Here is a 20,462-nt window from a genome sequence, read left to right on the forward strand (position 1 = left end):
GCAGGAGTGGCTGGTGATCTCTCAGGGAAGTGACAGTCAGAATGGGCCGTCTGGAACACTCTGTCATTCAGCCCCAGTCAGGGCCTGTCCAATTGATCCAGCCCAGCTGTCAAAGCCAATGAGAGACGCTAGACTAAGAAGCAGCAGGGACGGTTTGTACTGCCAGGGGTTATGGGTGATGTATAATATAAGGATGGTGTTTGTGTTATAACCTACCTGGCAGGAGTCGATCAGTTAGCTTTGGCTCTGTAGAATATCTTTGCTGAGCCGTGAACACTGATGTCCCGATGAAGCGTTATTCTTGGAATTCAATTTGAGATGGCGTACTGTCGAATGAATATATGTTCCAATTAAATCTTGCTAAAACTGTTATCAAACACTGAAAAAATACAATAATTAATGATAATTAATACCTGCTTCACCCACGGGTTGTTAGATTCAGTTTTCAAAAGATGTGTAACGGCTCTAGATTTCATTTCACAACAGGTTTTACTTCATTGGGGTTTTTTTTTATTCAGTGGGAGCTATTTGTAGGTCAAAAATGAGAAGGTAGTGGAAAAAACTGTTATTTTTATGATAACAATAGCTGATCATGGTTTTGCCAAAGTAGAAAAGTAGAATTAGCACACATTGTCCATTTATGAAAGCTGAACTGCCCGGTGATCACCTGTTGCTAGGAAAAAAAATTATTCCCTAATAGTTGCAAATGGTTGCTGGCTGTTCCTCTAAAATCAGTTGCTAAACACCTCGTCACACAGGCCTAGAAACCAGTGATTGATCTTCCCTGGTAATTGTATCTTGTTAGAAAAAAATGTTGTCTTCCCAGACTGGTTGGCGATTGTTTTGGTTGTTAACAGACTTCCACTGTCATCTGTATTTTGAATGGAAGATGGCGAATATTACAATGCTAAGAGCTAACATAGCACAAAACACAAAATGCTCTATGGAAAAGTAATGTGGTTTGCAGGTTTATTTAAACTGCAGATGGTGTTATATGAAAGATTGCCAAAGTCATATTCCTTCTCTAAGACTGAAATTTATAAAAATCCCACCTTTAGTTGAGCTGTTTGGCAAACCATCAGACAGTTTCAGCTGCTAGCACAGTAAAAAATATATGAGAACAAGCTCTACGATAAACTTTATCAACAAATTATCCAAGAAATGCACAGTCACACCACAGCGGTGACTGATGGAAACAAACAAAAAAAAAAGCATCTTCCAAACTACAACTTTGAGAGGTTATAAGAGAGTTGGCGCCAAAACTCTGGCAGCAGTTATTCTCAGCACCCAGGTGGAGTTTTAGTTAATTGTGTGATATGGATTGGCCAAGCTGCTTCATCCACCAGCCAGGGGTTATTGATGATGCTCCCCTATATTCACTATTTTGTACACCTGTATAGAGCGAGAGAGACCGCTCTGTCGACAGTGCTTGGACAGCCTTTTAGTTGGCTCTATGTGGTTTAGTTGAGGATATTTTCCAACAGCCATTGTCTGATGATGTATGGGCTGCTGTTTGGGCTCAGGCCACCTTTCACACTGTGCTTTATTCAGCCTTGATGTGGCTGTGTGAACTTTGCCAGGTATTCACTGAGGCTGTCTGGTGATACAATGGCAGTGTCAAAGAGGAGTGTGCACTTGAAACCATTTTGGGGCCAGGGCCTGGTTAGTAATAGACTTTCATGTATGGAGAAAAGGCATTCAAAATCCCAAAACTGTTTAAAAGTTTTCGGTGTATAATTTTTCGTTGCAATGATCCCTATTCAGATTCTTGCTTTAGAGATTGTTTGTTAGTAATTTTTCAGCGAATGGTTTCATCAACCCATAGGAAGACTATAGGAATCTGATTCATATGTACACATTATCTGACTCCAGTGATTCCAATGGCTCCAATGGCTCGAGATCTTTCTGTAAGACTAGACTTTTTCAACATATCAGGCTATTTGCTGCTGCATGTATTTAAATGTTAGTATCTTAAAATTCCGCCTCAATCATTTTACACTCTGACACAGATACTCCCCTCAAAATGCCTCCACTTATCGTTACACTCGCAGTAGCACAAGATCAGAGCGGGAGGGAGAGAGAGAGAAAGAGAGCCAGGGACAACAACGTCACATTAGAAAGGTATAGTAACTATTTTCAGTTGCGGATGATAAAGAATTCAGAAAGTTTATTCATGCAGGCCCATATGACAGAGAATGTGCATGTTCTTTTTGTTTTCATATTTTAATTTATATTCAATTGTATTGTGGTTTGCAGTGTTTTGTGTTGTTTCACTTTAAATTTGTTTAAAAGGAAAAAACTAAAAATTTAAATAGTTAAAAGCTGAAATATAAATAGTTGGTTTTTATATTATATAATTTATTTATTACATTTTATGTGGAGTGAATAAATAAAAGTATATTTACGGTGGCCCCTAGAGACAAAGCACGTACAAACTTCAAAACACGTAAAAAGTCCAAAACACGTACAAAAGACAACAGAAGTGCTCCAGGATGCTAGGCGCAGTGTAGTGGCTACACAAGCCAGGAAGTACCAACGACCGGATTTGGTGTGTGGTAGTAACAGGTAAATGAACATTTTTTTAAAATTATTTGAATATATATGAGTGCTTGTGTATAAATACACAAACAATACACATATGCTTTCAATTGTGTAATTTAAGTGATCTAGGTAGTTCTGTTTTGGAAGTTCGGTTAACGCTAGAAATGTGTTTTGGAGTTTGCGCGTGCTTTGTCTCTAGGGGCCACCGCATATCTTTATATATAAACATATATAAATAAAACCACTTTTTTTTTTACATTAGTAATTCCTTTTGTGTATAATTTTATATTGTTGTTAATAATAAATAAATTAAAGCAACAAAACAACCTGAAGAGCCGGTTCGGAGCCGAAAGAGCCGGCTCTTTTTAGTGAGCCGAGCCGGAAATCCCATCACTACTCTCTTCCACAGCATGTCTTTTATCCTGTCTTCCTTCTCTCAGCCCAACAAATTGCAGATGGCCCCGCACCTCCCTGAGCTTGGTTCTGCTGCAGGTTTCTTCCTGTTAAAAGGGAGTTTTTCTTTCCCACTGTCGCCAAAGTGCTTGTTCATAGGTGGTCATATGATTGTTGGGTTTTTCTCTGTATATATTATTGTAGGGTCTAACTTACAACATAAAGCACCATAAGGTGACCGTTGTTGTAATTTGGTGATGTATAAATAAAATTGGATTGAATTCAATTGACAATTGGTCCATAATTTACATTATAGCATTGCATGCCTGCTGCAGATTTGCTCCATTATCCCCGAGTTTCTCTCTGGATTGATGTCTAGTGATTGTTACAGTGAACTCAATGTCCTGTGGTCCAAAAGGACATAGTCAGCAACAATACTCAAAAAATCTGCCAAGAAAACCTCTCCCACAGCATTACATCACTGCCAGCAGCCTGAACAATTGATACAAGTCAGGATGGATTCATGCTTTCATGAATCTGGTGAGGCCCATCTGCTTCAAGGTTTGATCTAGATTTGTGTGGGAAAATCCTAGTAGATCAACAGTTGAAATAGTCAGACCAGGCAATCTGGCACCAACAACCATGTCAAGTCACTAAAATCACCTTTCTTCTCCATTCTGATGCTCGGTTTGAACTTCAGCAGGTTGTCTTGACCATGTCTTCATGTCAAGTTGATTTGCTGCCATGTGATTGGCTGACCAAATTTTGGGGTTATCAGTTGCATTAACAGTTGAATATTAATACCTGATGGAGTGGCTGGTAAATGGAGATTTGAGATGCCTCGTTTTTTTTCTTGATGAGTGTTTTTTTTCCTTATTTCGCTTAGCAATAAAGAAAAACTGGCGCTACATATATTTATTGGGTATGTTGAGTTTTTTTGTAAAAATTGGAATATCAGTTTAATTCACCATGTGCAAACATTTCAGTTCAAGTCAATTTCATTGCCTGCCCTTCACACGGCTTCTGATTGGACATTTGTCCCACACTCGATTGCATTTGATTAAGCTGAGCTCAAATGGCTCCTGGCTACAGAGAGCAAAACGAGAGGTTGACTGTTATATGGAAATTGTGCTGAAATAGCTTCAGAAATTATTATGCAGAATTATTACATAATCTAACCTACTACCATTTGTCTGGCAATATAGTGAGAGAAAATTGTCTTTACCGCCCTGCGTGTGAATCTCTTATTGATACACTCTCAAAGAGAGTTCCAGAGCTAAGTTTAGGAGAAAATTCTACCGTGAGAAAGTGTTACAATTTACAGAGATATGAGCAAAACAGTCAAGCTTCAAATATGCATACATCACCTTTGGTGGGTGTCTATTTTTTTAAGAGAGGGTTGAAGTTTGTGTGGTACTGTAATGGTGATGCAGCAGTGGCAGTGATTGCAGTGTTGGGTCTGGTGGTAAATGAGTTCAGTGAAGGCCAAGGAGTTCTGTTGGAGGAGGTTCCATAGTAGGAGGGCAGAGGAGACCTTTTTTTCCTTCCGGCTACAAAGGAATTCCAAATGGTGCTTTATGTGACAGACTTTTAAAGACGTCGAGAAGAAGCAGTGTGGTAGGTGGGTATTCTCCTCCAGGATGCCACGTTATTGCCTCAAATACAAACATGGAGTCAAAATCATGTGAAGCACCTGACATAACCCATAAATATAAATTATTTAGGAGTTGCATAAACGTATAAATAAAATGGGAATGTCTTACAGTTACACAGGTGGTGATATTTTTATGTTGCTTTAAATCTGTGTTACTATTGGAAGGTACGGGTTCCCTGAGACCCCCTCCAGCAGGTACAGACCTCACTGTTCTGACAGCTAGCCTGTGTTTTACATTCAGAAAGAAGGCCGGGGTCACATCTGGTGTTACTTTCTGATTCCGAGGTTAATGGAGGTCTGAAGTGTTAAGCCTTGTGTGAAAGTCTGGTAATCAAAGGGCATTCTGGAGCTGGCTGTCTCCCTTTGGTTGTTGTTTTGCATGTTCAGTGCAGCTGGATTAATCCAGCACTGTGGTAAATTTGTTGTACAAGAGCTCTACATTCAGTTGTTGCGCTTCGCAGGACTGTTCAGGGCAATCTAGGAGGATGTATATAGTGAACTGCAAAACGTGTTCAACATACTGTTAGATGTTTTATTCATTCAACTGCAGTTGAGTTTTATTCCACACCAGAATTGTACCCAAGCATCACATTTTGGGGGATTTTATGTAGTTGCATCCTCCCAGTCTGCATGTCTCCCCGTGTGCCCAGCCTCTTGGCTGTTCTGGACCACACTGAGAGGAGGAAGTCATCAAACAACATGCCAAACCATCGCCATCTGATAGCAGGGACACTGACCTTCTCTTCCTCATATCTGATGGTGGTTTTTATCTGCCAGACAAATGTCAGAAATACCATTCCCCAAGCACAGTCGCTTTGGCACCGCCGCCAACTTTTCTTCCCCACTCCCTGCCTTCTCTCCCTCCCCAACCGACTGTGAACAGCAGAGCTCCAAGCGAGACATCTGCAATACCACAGCTGTCAGTCAAACCGTGATATAGAAGAGAACTCGCACAGCTCAGCTGAATCCTAAGGGCGAGGGAATAATAGGAAAGTGGCTGGGACCTGGGACAGAAACTTCATTAAAATTTCATAAAACTGAAAGAGCTAATTGGAATTTTACTTATGCCACATATTGTGAGACATTCGACAAGATAGTATCGCAGTTGAACTGGCTTTTGTCGAAGATTCATTTATTTTTCAAAAGCAAATGTATTAATTTGGTAGGTCATGTATAGCACCAAAGGGAATATGAACTCTGCATTGACCTAAGCAACAAACTACATTAATCCTAGTAAAAGAACGTTACACCAACATTTCTGGTTTGTCTTTCCTGCTGAATATTCTTTTGATTAGTTCTAAATTTACCAGCTAACGGGCTGACTAACTAGCCATGTGTAATCCATTTTTAAATCCAATTTATTGATGTAGGATGTTGTGCTTTTTGTACAAAAAGTGGTATTTGTAGAAGAACTTCAAATTTGTTGAAGGATTGAATCGATCTGACTACAATACATGGAATCTGTGTGTTTGTTTCTTTGTCCGTGAACATTTTCTAGAATAACCAAACTTTGGGGGTCTAAAGTGTACCTGTGTGCAAACCTCCTGCAACTATGAAAAATCGTTGCATGGTAACCAACTATTGCAATTGCAAGTGATAGTGTCAACAATCAACAAGTCACCCAAAGGCTGAGGGTGTTACAATGGGCCAATATGACCCATTCTAAAAGTTTATGCACCTAGAACATTTGATACAAGCATTCTGGGATTTTAATTTCACAATAACGTCTCATTTAGATCCACAAATATATCGTATATCGTGATGCCTTCACTAAGCTAAAATGGCCCAATTTTTTGCATTTAAACATCTACCCGCCCCTCTGTTTTAATATATATATTAATTTGCAAACAGCATAAAAAGAGCAAACAACACTATATGACGGAGATGTGCATATGGAAAGTAAGTCGTAATGTAGTCGATTACTTCTGCTGTTGCATAATTAGTAAAGCAATGTAATTACCAGCTTAAGGTAATGAGTAATTACTTAGTCCTCCGTTTTACTGCACAGAAAAAATTCCAGATCCAGTTGCATCTGGAGAGCTGTCTCACCGTGTGCCTTCCTTTGTTGCAAGTTGCAGAAAACATTTCTGGCTTACACCTCCCAAACAAAACTGCTTAGGTTGTTCAAAACCGTAATGACATTCAGCAGCTACACAGTACACACCGCTCCCTGGAAACACTAATTTGCATTTTCTCACCAATACAACCCATGCCCTCAGTAAAACAGGCCATTCTGGCAACAGCATTGCTGGTATGTGATGGTTAGTTTGCATTTGATATGCATAGCAGTATAGCTGCTCATACATTGCACCCAGAGGGTCTGGGGACCAATGAATAAGGTCATGACGGATTTAGAAGAAGAATACAACGGAGACAAATTGTTTATGCTTGTTATGAAATCAGGTTGCTAGCATAAAGATGAGTTGAGGGTGCTGTGGAATAGAAAATGAGCTCCCTAAAGGCATCGACTAGAAAATGACTGAGTAATGCGTTTGCACACAAGAAGTGCTATTGTCAGTTTAAGACACGCTTACTTAAGGAAAGGCTTGCAGGAATTCTCCGACTTGAGAAATAAGGTCTTTGGTGAATGTTGGTATCTGGGGTAAGGTGATTGTTTTTGCATGTAAATTTTTATCATATTTAGAGAATGAGTTATATTGGATGGAGCATGAAGTAGGGGAAGGAATCAGCAACCAGTTCCCCAAAATTATCAGGATCTATTGCCAACACTAGAAGCTCAAATACACAATGAAACAGAATAGATTAATTCTTCTTGATTAAATATCTTCAGTTCCTCTGACATTTTCTTCTTTTTTGAGTTAAAGTATTATTTTATTTTTAGATAACTTGAACTGGTAACAGTTATAAACATTGCTGCAGAGTGATTCTCTGTTTAGTGTGGAGGATTTTTTTTCTTTTTTCTTTGAGTGAACATTACTCTCAATGAAAGCAAAACAATAATAATGAGTCATTTTCCAATTTAGCTATCAGTAATAGCGATGTTTCAGAAGGTATAGCTGCATTTGTCTAAAGTAATCGAATTGCAGTGCTGCGTGGCTTTTGTGTAATTAACTGATTTTTCAAAAAGATATTCAGAAAGCAAAGCTTTTTTTATTTAACCACAATGAGTCAGTACACATACCATGTAATGAAAATATTTAAATTCTGAATATATACTTTACACTTCATTAACTTGAACAAACTCGAGCAAAAGTTGACTTGCGTTTTTCTTTTTGTTTGTTTTTAATTTCTAAATTTTCTGGATTTACAGGGCCCAATACCAAGAGCGTCACCATACGGTGAAAAATTAAACTACAATATATCACAAAATATTTGTAAATAAATAAATTAAAATACATTTAAAAAGTCCCTCCAATGGTCAGGATTTTTCCACTGTAAACAACACTCTTTGCTCCATTTAGTTCCACTTAGTTCCAAGAAGTTTGCCTGAAAACATTCACGTGAAACTTTACTTATTAGTGGACCTTTTTTTTTTCAATAAATCTACACTACTACATTTTCTGTAGCCAAGTTAGTACAGCTTTACTGCTAAAGATATAGAGAAAAAAGGCATTAAAAATAAGGTATCACATTTCTACTGCATAATGAGCCACATAATGTGACTAAAGCTGTGTTGAACTTCAGTGGGGTCCCTTGTAGTTAGTCTTGTAAGCACTGCGTATTGCACAGTGCAGAGATACTGCTGCTCCATGTTTTTTGTGTTTTTGGATGTGCATGCTTGTGTATGTGTGTGTGTGTGGATGCAAATGTGTAGAGGGATGCAGGCGTGTGTTTTTCACAGCGTGGCTAAACTAAATTATCCGCAGAGGTGTGCATTCCACTCTGAGAAATTGTGTACTACAAGACAGGCGAGTAAAGGGCGGCTGGGCGAGTGGATGCAGAGACAGAGACAAACCACAAGCAGAGAGGAAGAGAGAGAGAGATAAAAGGTGGATGGTTGTTATTGAGGAAGGAGTCTGTTGTTCCAGTATGGCAGACAAGTGCCACACTCTTAGACAGGGGCTAAGTAGGAGCAAGTTGGCCCACAGTCAGATTTGGGTAGCCGCGGTGCTTAATCATCCTAGGCTTGGTGCTGGATTTGACAGGTGAGTTATGAGCAGACGCTACAGGTAGGAGCCCCAGTCTTCCCACCGCTCACTGTGACCTTCGCTCTGCCCATAAATAATACAGAGACCATAAAAACCTGATTTAGAGTAACTGGGCCGACTCCATCTTTGCCTGGGTTAATCTTGGCTAGGTGTGGACAGGGTAGGTAGTGCAATACACCTGGGGGCTGACACAGATGACAGTGTGTCATGGAAACTTTTGTGTCCCTGCTACAGTTTACACCTATATCCAGATTTACAATACCAACATCTGAGTACTGCTTGGTAGCAAGTTCACCTTCTGACCTTTACTTTTCACAGTTTTGTACCTGTTGCTTTGAATCGCTATTTGATGTTTATCGGCCTTTTTTGTAAAGCCATTGCTACCTATGGCACTTATAGTCTTCCTCGCCTCTGTTATAACTGCTTATAAGCATATAGACTGTTCAGAGAGTTAAGATGCTCTATATATCTGACATCATGAATTTGTAATGTTTAATGGCGAGAGGTTAAACATTATGGTGAGACTGTGGGTTGTCTCTGAAATTCAGTGACTCGTAGCAATGATAGGTGAATAATGGTTAGGGATACAGAATGGGAAAGTATCATAACTTTCAGGCAAAGAGCACTATTACCTGATTACATTAAAGCATGGTAAATGCATTAGATGGTTACCTATGCAACCACAGCCTGGATTCTCCTCTATGGTGACCAAACATAAACCTGTCACCATCTTAGCTTTTTAAAAATCAAATGTTCCTGACACACTGAGTCATAAAGTAACCACACTGCTTTACCCTATTTGTATCTAAAAATTCTCTCTTGGCTTCCAAACGTGACATCATGCTTCATTAAATAAGATGTGAAATGAGCAAATGAGCCCATTAACTCATCAGAAAAGTTTGACTGGGGACATGGGTCAGTGGAGCCTAGGGATTTTTTTTTTCTAGAGACTTATTTCCCACTTCTTTTTTACAACCATAGGAGTTACCCCTGTTGGCCACTAGAGCAGGGCAATATGACCAAAAATATTTATCATGATATACATTTGAAAATTTGCGATAACGATATAACTGACGATATAATTGACACTAGACAAAATACTTTACAACTCCTCAGCTTTATTGGTGCAAAAAAACCCAACAAAACCCATCAATGTATTTTCACTTAAACAAGCAGCTGTTTTTTATGTGCATTAAAGTTATATAAAAAATTAACAGTGAAAATGCAAATTCCTTGCTGACAGTTTAACCAAAAGGCATTTCCAGTGGAAATTGGCCGACATATCCTCAGCATAACCATGTATAATATCCACAACACTTAAAAAGCGGTTATGCACACACAATACGGTAATATTATGTTGAAGCACAGTACGTATCACTCCGCGAGGCGCCTGCCTACTACAGCCGTAATGCTCCGACAATCCATCCAGCGGTGTGGCTTCGTAGCTTAGCAAAGTCATACTAAAACATTTGACAGATTTTCGAGCGCCGTGTACATAAAATCATTTCGAGGTCAGTAAAGACAACCAGAATTCATACATAAGACACACGGGATCACTGTCGATTTTCAGAAAAATCAAAGGATTGATTTTTGTGCCGTATTTTCAAAAAAAGTAATAACGACGGCCTGCTAGCATGCGCTACCAAAAATAGTGCTTTGTTCCACACCACTGAAGTTGCAGCATTTTTACAAACCAATTCTGGTTCATCCGTTTCATTTAACGATGCGCTTTCTCTCTTCTCATTCTGCGTCGCCGCCATGTGCGTATGTAAACAAAAGCACTGTGCATGCGCGTTTTACCCATATTCTATCGCGATATTTCATTTTCCGATCGTTGCCCAACATTGCACCGGTATTACCGTGACCGGTATGATATAGCCCAGCCCTATTGGCCACTAGAAAGAAAGAACTGGTTTCCTTTATAATGGGAAGGAGATTTGACATAGAGACAGAAACACGACTGACTTGTGAGACAGAGGGAACAAGGAGACAAGATGAGAAACGTGGAACACGGGGAAGGCAAGAAAACGGGAACCTAAAGCCTAAGAACAAATAGTATAACATAAGAATATAACATAAACATAATAATGAGAATCAAAACCATGAATAACAATAATTAAGGAATATAAATTAATCCACAACCACAAAACCGTGACTCTCTTGACTCTTTTGACTACTAGTAACCACTGGTTGCAAGGGAATAGTGTGTATTTCTTGTCCAGTTGTCAAGTGGTTACAAGAGGTTGCTACAATTGGGTAACATAGGTTGCAAAGAGGTTTGTAGCGCTGTCACAACATTCTCCTTGCAATTGCTATGGTTGCTAGCAGATTGCCATGGTTGGCGGTAGTTTGCATGAAAGTAAGTAAGTGGTAGTGGAACAATGAAGTGCAATGCAAACTGGTAAAAGAAACTACTTGGCTTTAAAGTAAAAGTTGAACCTTTTGTTAGGTGCCGGCCGGTTGCAGCAGTAAAGCGCAACCTTTGCTTTGAAATCAGACATTCTCAGTTTGTTTTCAGTTTGTTTTGCACTTAGTCAAGTTGCACTTCTACATGGTGTTTGGTTGGCTGCTAGCAACCAACAGAAACATAAAAAGGTTTTCGATACGGGACCCTTTGTGGGACCAATTATATCTAGTTACAACCTGCAAACTATGTGGGAATTCTCATTTTTCCCAGTTAGTCAGAGTTGCCAACAAGGTTTATGGCTGTGTGACTGAGACCTTAGCTTCGTAGCCTTCTTGCCTCTCTCACCAATAACAAAAAAAAAAGTTAAAAAAAAAAAGCATGGACCCTAGATTTCTCATAACTTTAAGCTTCAAGTGGCAAGCAAAGCATGTAGCAAGGCTTGTTCCTGAATCTGGTATATGGCAATGGGGTCCTAAAAAGACGTGTCAAAAATGACCTTCAGTGTTTTGGTTTTTGCTCAGACTGCTCATGCTTAATTTTCACGCAGGAGCTAAACTATTCAAGGCTGTTTTCATCCGTATGAAAGATCGCATCCTCCAATCTCATTAGGACTCTTTAAAAGGATGGTTTTGTGTTGATTTGATCATCCTTTTTCCAATTCAGACTCCTGTTTAGGGTTTTTTATCAATTTTTCAGGACTCATTCATCAGGACCCAAGTAAATTCTAATAAATTACTTTTATTAGAATTTACTCGGTTGTAAATGGTAAATGGCCTGTATTTGTATAGCGCTTTTAGTAGTAGTAACAATCCCTCTGTACAATGCACGCAGACAAACTCTGTCCTGGTTGCTGTAAGAATTCCTTTTAAAACTATTTTAAAAGAAAGAAATACAAACTGCATCGATGAAGGACGCGCATCCATCACCCTGGATGTTGGATTTAATTTTCCTTTGGATGCTAATGAGATAGTTGGAAAACTTCCAATGACAATTTTTCTAAATAGGTTGTTGCTGTTAGATTCGTTTTTTTCAGCAGCTTTGAAGCTATTGCATTTTAAAATGACTGTAAGTAGTTTCAGAGTTGTTAAGAGGCAAAAATATGAAAAGAAACCCCACTATTTTTGTGCAGCGTGTTATTTTATTGCAGCATAAATTGTTACGTAAAACATCTGTACCAAGGTAAACCTCAGACATCTCTATTTAAATGCTAATAGCAGCCTAAGGTAAGACCCTAATGTTACTGTACAGCATATCAGCTGCCTGCATTAAATCTCTTAGGGTTAATACCTGCGGTGGGTTCATTTCACTGCCAGTAATGATATTGTCTCAAGGTAACCTTTAATCAACCTTTGGACTTTATTTCTTTTTTCTGCCTCGCGGTGTCTGCTTTACACCAGGCGATTCCCTAACAACCTTATTGTTACTCGAAAGTCAGCTGTAATAAATCGTCAATTATTTCATCATGCGATTTATATTGGAGAGGAGTTATTTTAATTAAGAGATTCATTAAGTTAGTTCATTAATTTCCCCACAGGTGCCCCGGATTCTCGGGAGAATTTTCAAATCAATTCTGAGCCCTATTATTTAATATCAGATGGAAGAGTTGCTGAGCAAAAAAAAGGGGGCAGGTTCAGTGTGGTTTAATCTTCAGGTGGGTTATTCTCAGTCAATAAAAGAAATTAAAAATATATGTATCAAAGTTTATATATAGTCAGCTTTTAATTATCCCCTTATTTCAGCCACTACCATATCCCCTGAGTATTTGCCAGTATGACAGCCATAATCTTTTCTCCAGGCTGCTTAACTCCGAACTGACCATTGCACATAATTTCACTGAATTTGCCGCATATTGCATCTCAAGTCCTCTGCCTGCCCTCCAGCTGTGTACCATAGCTGTCAGCCTTACTCTACTCCGGGTTGATGTATGCAGGATGCTATCTATCATTGCCACGACATTGCATATCCTCTTCAGTCTGACACGTTTGACAGGCACTCGCGCCCATTAATGCCATGGTATCACCTAGCTTGTTATCACTGTATCCACAAGGAGTTTACATTGCATGGCGTACAGTCGAGTCCTCCACTGTGGTGCGGGAGGATAATTTCCCCTGCTCTATTCTCTGAGCGAGCTTCTTGAATATGACTGCACACATGCTGAGTGGATAGTCAAGAGATCGTCCAGCTTCTCCAGGCTCAAAAGGCATCAGTGATGGATGTGAAATGCTGGAAAGACATTGTAGGACAGAGTGTTGGCCCGCACCATCGATCACTCATGCAGAGCAGATGACACAGTTCTCTCTCGCTCTCTATCTCTCGCTCTCTGTCTCTCCCTCTCTCTCGCTACCAGCCTGCGAGTTTATCAGCGCTGCCCAGAATATTTAACAGGGAAGAGAGCGCACCCGTGGGATCTCATTTGCACAGGTGTCCATCTGGTAGAAGTTGTCTGGGATAATCTCCACATCATGTCACATTTGCATCCGGGCTTCAGGAAAAATGGCACACTTTACAGTAAGAGGAGCGTGTGGAGCCGTCCAGTTCGAGTGTAGGGGGGTGGGGGGGGGGGGGGGGCGTGGGATTGTTTGCAGACACTGTGGTGAAGACCAGTGTGTTTCGCGCTAATCCACGAGGCAGCTAATGCCTCGCAATTATGTAAGGATTTAACATGTTTGTAATTGTTTGTTGGTTCAGCTCAATTTGTGTAACCAGCTTTAGTTGGAAAATTAGCTGTGAGATTTTCCTAAACACTGCCAATTTGTTGGTCTTTTAACCAGGGGGGGGATTTGCTGCAGTAGGGCTGAAGAGTACTTGTCAATTGTGACAGTCTTATTAGGCGGTTTGGGCAAAGAAAAGGTGCCCCTATTACATAAATTGATCATCAAGGACCTTTGCTTCTGTTCCCCCCCTCCTCCTTTAAATAGCACAACTTTCCCAGCGAATCAATGGCTTCATCGATTCCCCAAGTTGGGTTAAGAATTACTCGAGCAGCAGATCCGATCTCAAAATCGCTGTCACATTAATGACACAAAGAGGATTGCTGCTTGTGCTTAGCAGCTGGATTGCTTCTTCTCACGGGGCTGTCCGTGAAGCGACACCCACTCAGGCAGGCCTAGATCTCATCCAGGATACCTCGAGCTTGCCTGCATACGAGCGCTCGACTCACATTTAGACACACAAATCACTGAAGGTGCGCGCCGCAGTGCCGAGCAGTAAAATGAAATGTTTATTCCAGCGTGGATAAATACTCTGCCGTATCTGCGAAGCCAGGCGAGCATGGAGTCTCCAAACATCACGAGTAATCTCGCATTTTACGCCGTCTCTCCCTCGCGTTATAAATTCTCTTCTTTATGTGTATGACCTGAGCACTTACAGTACATCAGTTGTAGCAAGTCATTTTCTGCTAGCTCGCACTGTATCTGCGAAAACGCATGAAAACAAAAGGCAGTCTTCGAGTGCTGTTGACTGTAAGCGCTCTAGCTCTTCAATAACACCCATTGGTTTTTCATTAGGACACATGTACTGTATATATACAAATATATATATTCATATGCACAGATTAGCTGATTATGCATCATTGCTGTTCATTGTTGGAATCAGTAGTTATTCAGCATTAAAGGCAGGTTTTCCTTTAAAAGAAATCAAAGGTTTCTCTGTGTCTCCTTCTGTTGCGTTTAATGATTCACATTCAATCCCAGGAATTAGCCCAGGAATTTTTGATTGAGCGGCTCGGAGATGGACTGCTGACAGCTTCTCGGCTCAGCAGCTGGCAAGAGCTCAAAAAGTGACGCGGGTCCATTTGTTACACTGACCGATTTGTTAACGTTTTATCTTTTGCAGGAACTCCACGTATTGCATGAAGGTGTCCATGTCCCTCACGGTGGCGGAGAATGACACAGACCTCTGCTACAACTCCAAAATGAGGTTCTTTGAGAAGGCGGAGCTGAGCAAAAGCAAAGACATCATCTGCCCAGGCATTGAGGATTATGTACAGCAAGGAATGGAGCCTGAGATCGTGTGGTACAAGGTATGGTTAGAGTTTTTCATCAGCTATCACTCTATCAACAAAGGATTAGGGTCGTGTTTTGGTTAAACTTAGCTTTAAATACCACATTTTCAAGCGGTCAAACAAAAAGAGAAAAATATTGCTTGTTGTGTGGAGAGTTGGGAGGCCCACAGTGGAACCGACCTGGCAGGCCTTCTGTGTCCAACAGGCCTCTTTGCCAGAGCTCGTAGGCGCAGCTCGGGGGCCAATTTATCAAATGTGAAAGTGTGCTTGATTAGGTGGCCACTTCCATTTCCCGCGGAATCAAATTAAAATAGCAGATAATGCCAGTGGGATCCACACCCTCCAGTTATTGGCTCTCACTTTGTTGGTGGGCGGATTCAATCCTGCAAGACGCTTCCCACAGTGCCCTAGTTTTTTTTGCCTCAGGTGGCCCAAAAGTTGAAAGGCTGTTTCTAAAAGTCCATGCCTACTTCATGATCACCACCTACGTGGCTACATGGGCTGTGGAGATAGAAAATAAGACTCGTGTTGTACTTTAGGTTGTTTTCTGTGTGTACCTGGCTCCAGTGTAGTGTTTACCAGCTATTCACAGATTTTAACTGATCAGGTAAATTATCAGTGACTTAAACTAAAAGCTAGTCTCTTCATTACAAGCTGAACTCCATTTTTAACACATGTGCGCATAGGAAAAATGTCCTTTCAAATCCAAACAAATACTGAAAACACAGTTAGAAACCAATCCTACGATACACAGTATTTTGTCAGTGCAGTTATAGAGTAGCCAGGTCTGTCATTCTGTGTTGGAATCTGCTCCCTGCTGCTTGTTGGGCACACGGAGCCCGATTTTGATGTGAAAGGAAACAACCAGTACCCAGAATGATTTTCACATTCATCACATTCTGTACAAATTTGTTATCCGTGCTGATGTTGTCATCCTCACTTTTTGCTTATGTTTAGAACTCTTCACATGTGTCGCGATGAGAACGGAGGTTTCCTTAAAGCTCCAGAACCAACATTGTGTAGCAGAGTCACCTTAATTAACCTTAATGAAAATGTCTTGTGCAAAATATATATTATAAAATGCTTGGTTTCTCTGACACACAGGCCTACAGACTGTACTGGACCCACTGGTAACCACCGGTAACTACGGAAAAGTGCATATTGCCCAGGAAACCTTGTGGTTACTTGCTAACAGATTGTTATAGTTTCTGCAGAATAATATAATAACTTGGCTGCAAACACTTGCCGACTAGCAAACTCTGAAGAGTATGATGCTAACTGGAAATATAGACTGTTTACCTTTAGTGTACAAATTATTTCTTATCATATAAATCAGCACATTTAAGATAAGATACCTTTATTAGTCCCACACGTGGGAAATTTGGTCTCTGTTTCTAATTTGCATCTCACTTTTAGAAGTTCAACTACTGTTTCATAGTTAGTTAGTAAATGCAAACTACAGGCGACTGTGACAGTGTGCTAGTAATCAAAGCAACTGCAAGGAGGTTTTGTCAGCCAGCCTCTAGCCTTGTGTGACTGAACCTTCATACGCTGGATAGAGGTGGGTGGGTGGGACCCACCATCTGTTCAAATTGTCTGATTTCGAGGGGCAGCAAATCAGTGGAAAACTGACTTATAAAAGAATAAATGAAGCTAAAAAAAAGAAGCTTATTTCAGAGACTGTTACAGTGTATAACAAATAGGAATTATTTTGAACTTGGAATCATGCAAAGCTACCCTAGTAAAGTCCAAGATAAAAATATGTAGATGAAAATGAACAGAATTAGCCCCCTTTAATGAACCCATTAAGTGAATAATAGTTTTCTAATTTAAGACCTGAAACTGCAGACCATTAGGCCAATATAATGTAATGTTTCTTATTCACTCTGACTCAATATACTCTCACATAAAAAAAACATTTTTTATATGTGTATTAATATATTAAACTGGTGCTTATTTTTTCCAATTATTCCAATATATAATTTGGCCTCGGTGTGTTATTTTGGGCTCTTACAGCTCCTGATGCTGAAATAATTTCCTGTTCACACTGATTGCCTCTGATTGGCTCCAGAGATGTTACCAAGCAACCGAGCAAATACTGATGATGCAACCCAATGAAGTAAATCCTAAAATCACTAAGAGTTTAGGAAGGAACTTACAGATAAACCCAGTAATGATTTTACAAATAGGTGGTGCAGCTTAATTTGGTGCTGCAGTCCTGCCTCAGAATGATAAATGCGCAGGCACCCGGTCTCATACATCACAGTTTAAAAGAGTATTTGTGTCGGGACAACAGGAGCTCACTAAACTAATGTCTGAAATCTGGCATCAAACAAAGTTTGTGTGCTGTGTGATATGATATGAGGTCTCTCTGCTATAAAGCTGCTGGAGTATTTTATGATACGGTGTTTAGTTATAGAGGTTCTCTACAGTTTTAGTTGTTTTGTTTTTAAAATCTGATATACTTTGAAGCTGAGACTGAATCTGACAGGCATCGATGTGAAAGTACAGTAAATTCAGATATAATAATTAATACACAAAAAGCACTGAGAGCATTTGGTCATAAAACTGTGAACTGTGTTAAATTTAACACCACAAATCTAGTAGGCAAAGGAGATCAATAAATCCAAGCAATATATAGTACTGTGCAAAAATCTTGATACTTCCCTTTCATTTTGCTAAGAAAATGAGAAATATAAAAGCTGAAAACATACACGGGAATACAGTAAATAAGTCAAACAGAGCTTCCCTTTTATGCTGTTCTCTGTCAACATGATCCCACATGATTTTTGTCCACAATGAGTTCACAATAAACAAAAATATAATGAATAAGTAAAATAATACATTCTGTCAATATAATCACAGTCTGCACAGTGATATACCAGAACTTTGCAAATATGTCATTTTGCACATTCATTTCTTATATGCGATTGGTTTCTAACTGTGTTTTCAGGATTTGTTTGGATTTGAAAGGCCAAACGTCGTGCTGACAGATGTCTGTCAGTTACTACAGCAGCACACTTCCTTTTCTTATATGAAATATCTGAAGGATTAAATGTGTAGTTAAAGTTCTTAACACTGTCTAGAGTTGTTCATTGGTTCGGCTCATGATGTCCAGAGTACAGATTATATGACATTTGAATGCAAGTTTGTCATCATACCACTTGATACTGTCCATCCATCCATTCGCTTCCGCTTATCCTTTTCAGGGTCGTGGGGGGCGCTGGAGCCTATCCCAGCTGTCATAGGGCGAGAGGCAGGGTACACCCTGGACAGGTCGCCAGTTTGTCGCAGGGCCAACACACAGGGACAGACAACCATTCACACTCACATTCACTCGCACATTCACACCTAGTGGCAATTTGGATTATCCAATTAACCTATCCCCACAAGTTGCATGTCTTTGGACGGTGGGAGGAAGCCGGAGTACCCGGAGAGAACCGGGTACTCTCCTAGTATCAAGTGAACTCCGTGGGTTCACTTGATACTGGAAATGTGAAAATTATTGTAGCCCCGCCCTCTTACTTTAAAGAAACCAGTGTTCATGCTTTACATTTACAAGTTGTATCTCCATCCTCTTGTTTTGTCTTTAAAAAAACAAAACAAAACAGGAGTGCAAGCCAAAGCAGTGGAGACAAACCATTGAAAGGAAGAAGGACATTCTCTCCATCAAGGAAGTACGGGAAGATGACATTGGGAATTACACGTGTGAAGTGCCGTTTGGGAACTTTGTGGTGCGAAGGACTACTGAGCTATCAGTCACAGGTAAGGAAGTATCCTGCCTTTCCTCATTTTTCTCCCTCCTGCTGCTTTTGTGAAGATTTTCACTGAAGTGAAGTAGAAACTCCAGCAAAAATAAGTGCCACGAACCGCACGCAGAAAGATCAATGGAAAATCCGTTGTCATTCAGTGAATTTCTAAACAAATGTACTTCCACAGAACATCCTTTTTGTTGCTAATGCTTCTGAGCGTACTGTCTGGTGATTATTTTCCACAGTTGCTTCGAGTCACTTAAAACCCCCCAAAATTAAGCTTTTTAAAGCTGATCACTGCACCTTTTGCCAAAGTGTGGCAGTCAATAGCGTCGCTGTGACTTCCAGGCTGCTTTAATTGCTTAGCAGTGGAATTCACCCAGAGCCACTTCAGCACTTTTTTTCTTAAGGCTGCTGAAATATTTAAGTCTGAACCTAAAGCAGGTGACAGATTTCTTGTCAGTGTCACAGCCAAGGTTGACAAGCCATGCACTATCCCACAATTTACAGCTTAATTATCTCTCTCTCTTTCTTTCCTTTTTTTTTTTTAAAAGGCATATAGTATGTGAAGGGAATCAGGCTGCAGAGTTTTCCTGAGTAAAGTGTGTGATCAATAAACAGAGTCATAATTTTTTTTATTGTTGCCTGCTTTATTTATTTGAATCTTATGCTAGAACTCCTACTAAAGTTTCCTCACTACCAAGCTTTAAACATAATCAATCTTCAGGGAAATAAGGTTGCTTGCTGGATATAAAACGGCCCTGCATGGCTGATCTGAACCAGTGGAAAATGCTAATGTAAAAGTGGAGCTCGTGTTCTTTTGACTGCCTTCATACGACCACAGCTTCTCCTCTCTGTGACTCATTTGGCTCGGCGCACCTTTCCTGTGCTAGCTCATGTCTGCAAGGATACAAACAAATGCCAGATGACGCACAGCTGGGAAGAATAAAAAAACAAACAAAAAGAAAACAGGAAGAAAAAGAGGAAGAGCAGAGGGAAGCGGTTTGGGACAGGCAGAGAAACTGTTAGGATTCAGCACAGCCGTCGTCATCATCACCTCCATTGCTGTGTGACGATCAGAGGGAGCGATGGCTTTTAACTGCTACTGGATTGCACATTGTAGTGCCTTTTCTTTTCTTTTTTTAAGAGACTCCAGCGAAGGCCGAGCAAAGTCATACATCATTTTCTCACCAGCCTCAAAATGTCATCCCAACAGTCTTAATCTCTCTATCTACAGTAGAGACATTCAGCATTTCAAAACAGGTAGCAAAAGATGATTGATGATTGGGCCGTGGCAGTAAAGCAGGCATTTATGACTTTTTCAAAAGAAATACACCCTTCAAGCAGTCTGCTAGAGGTGTGGATACTTTTTTTTTTTTTTGCTTTCCCTTAAATGGTCTGGAAAAATTAATAGATGAATAGAGGAATATGCGTCTCTTTTTTTGTTGAAGTGATTAGAATGACTTTTGTCTAATTCCACAGCAGCAGTAGGTCTCTGGCTGGAACTGTTAGGATATAAACTGAACAATTTTTACCCATTCTGACCTTTGCTGTAAGTTTTAAGATGCAATTGTGTGCCTCGAGGCAAAAAAGTGTAATACAA

General features: G+C 40.1%; 1 protein-coding gene across 4 annotated transcripts in view; it reads left to right on the plus strand.

Annotated features, from left to right (window-relative positions):
* Window positions 1-20,462, plus strand: part of LOC113015675 (interleukin-1 receptor accessory protein-like 1-B) — a 341,411-nt gene that overhangs the window by 140,316 nt on the left and 180,633 nt on the right. For all 4 annotated transcript variants that reach the window (XM_026157785.2, XM_080297753.1, XM_080297754.1 and 1 more), the window contains 2 exons: window positions 14,939-15,125; window positions 18,719-18,872. In XM_026157785.2, coding sequence (XP_026013570.1) covers window positions 14,939-15,125; window positions 18,719-18,872 — 341 coding nt within the window. The remainder of the gene's footprint in view (window positions 1-14,938; window positions 15,126-18,718; window positions 18,873-20,462) is intronic.

This window comes from Astatotilapia calliptera, chromosome 23 (genome assembly GCF_964374335.1).
Source record: "Astatotilapia calliptera chromosome 23, fAstCal68.1, whole genome shotgun sequence".
Lineage (NCBI taxonomy): Eukaryota > Metazoa > Chordata > Actinopteri > Cichliformes > Cichlidae > Astatotilapia > Astatotilapia calliptera.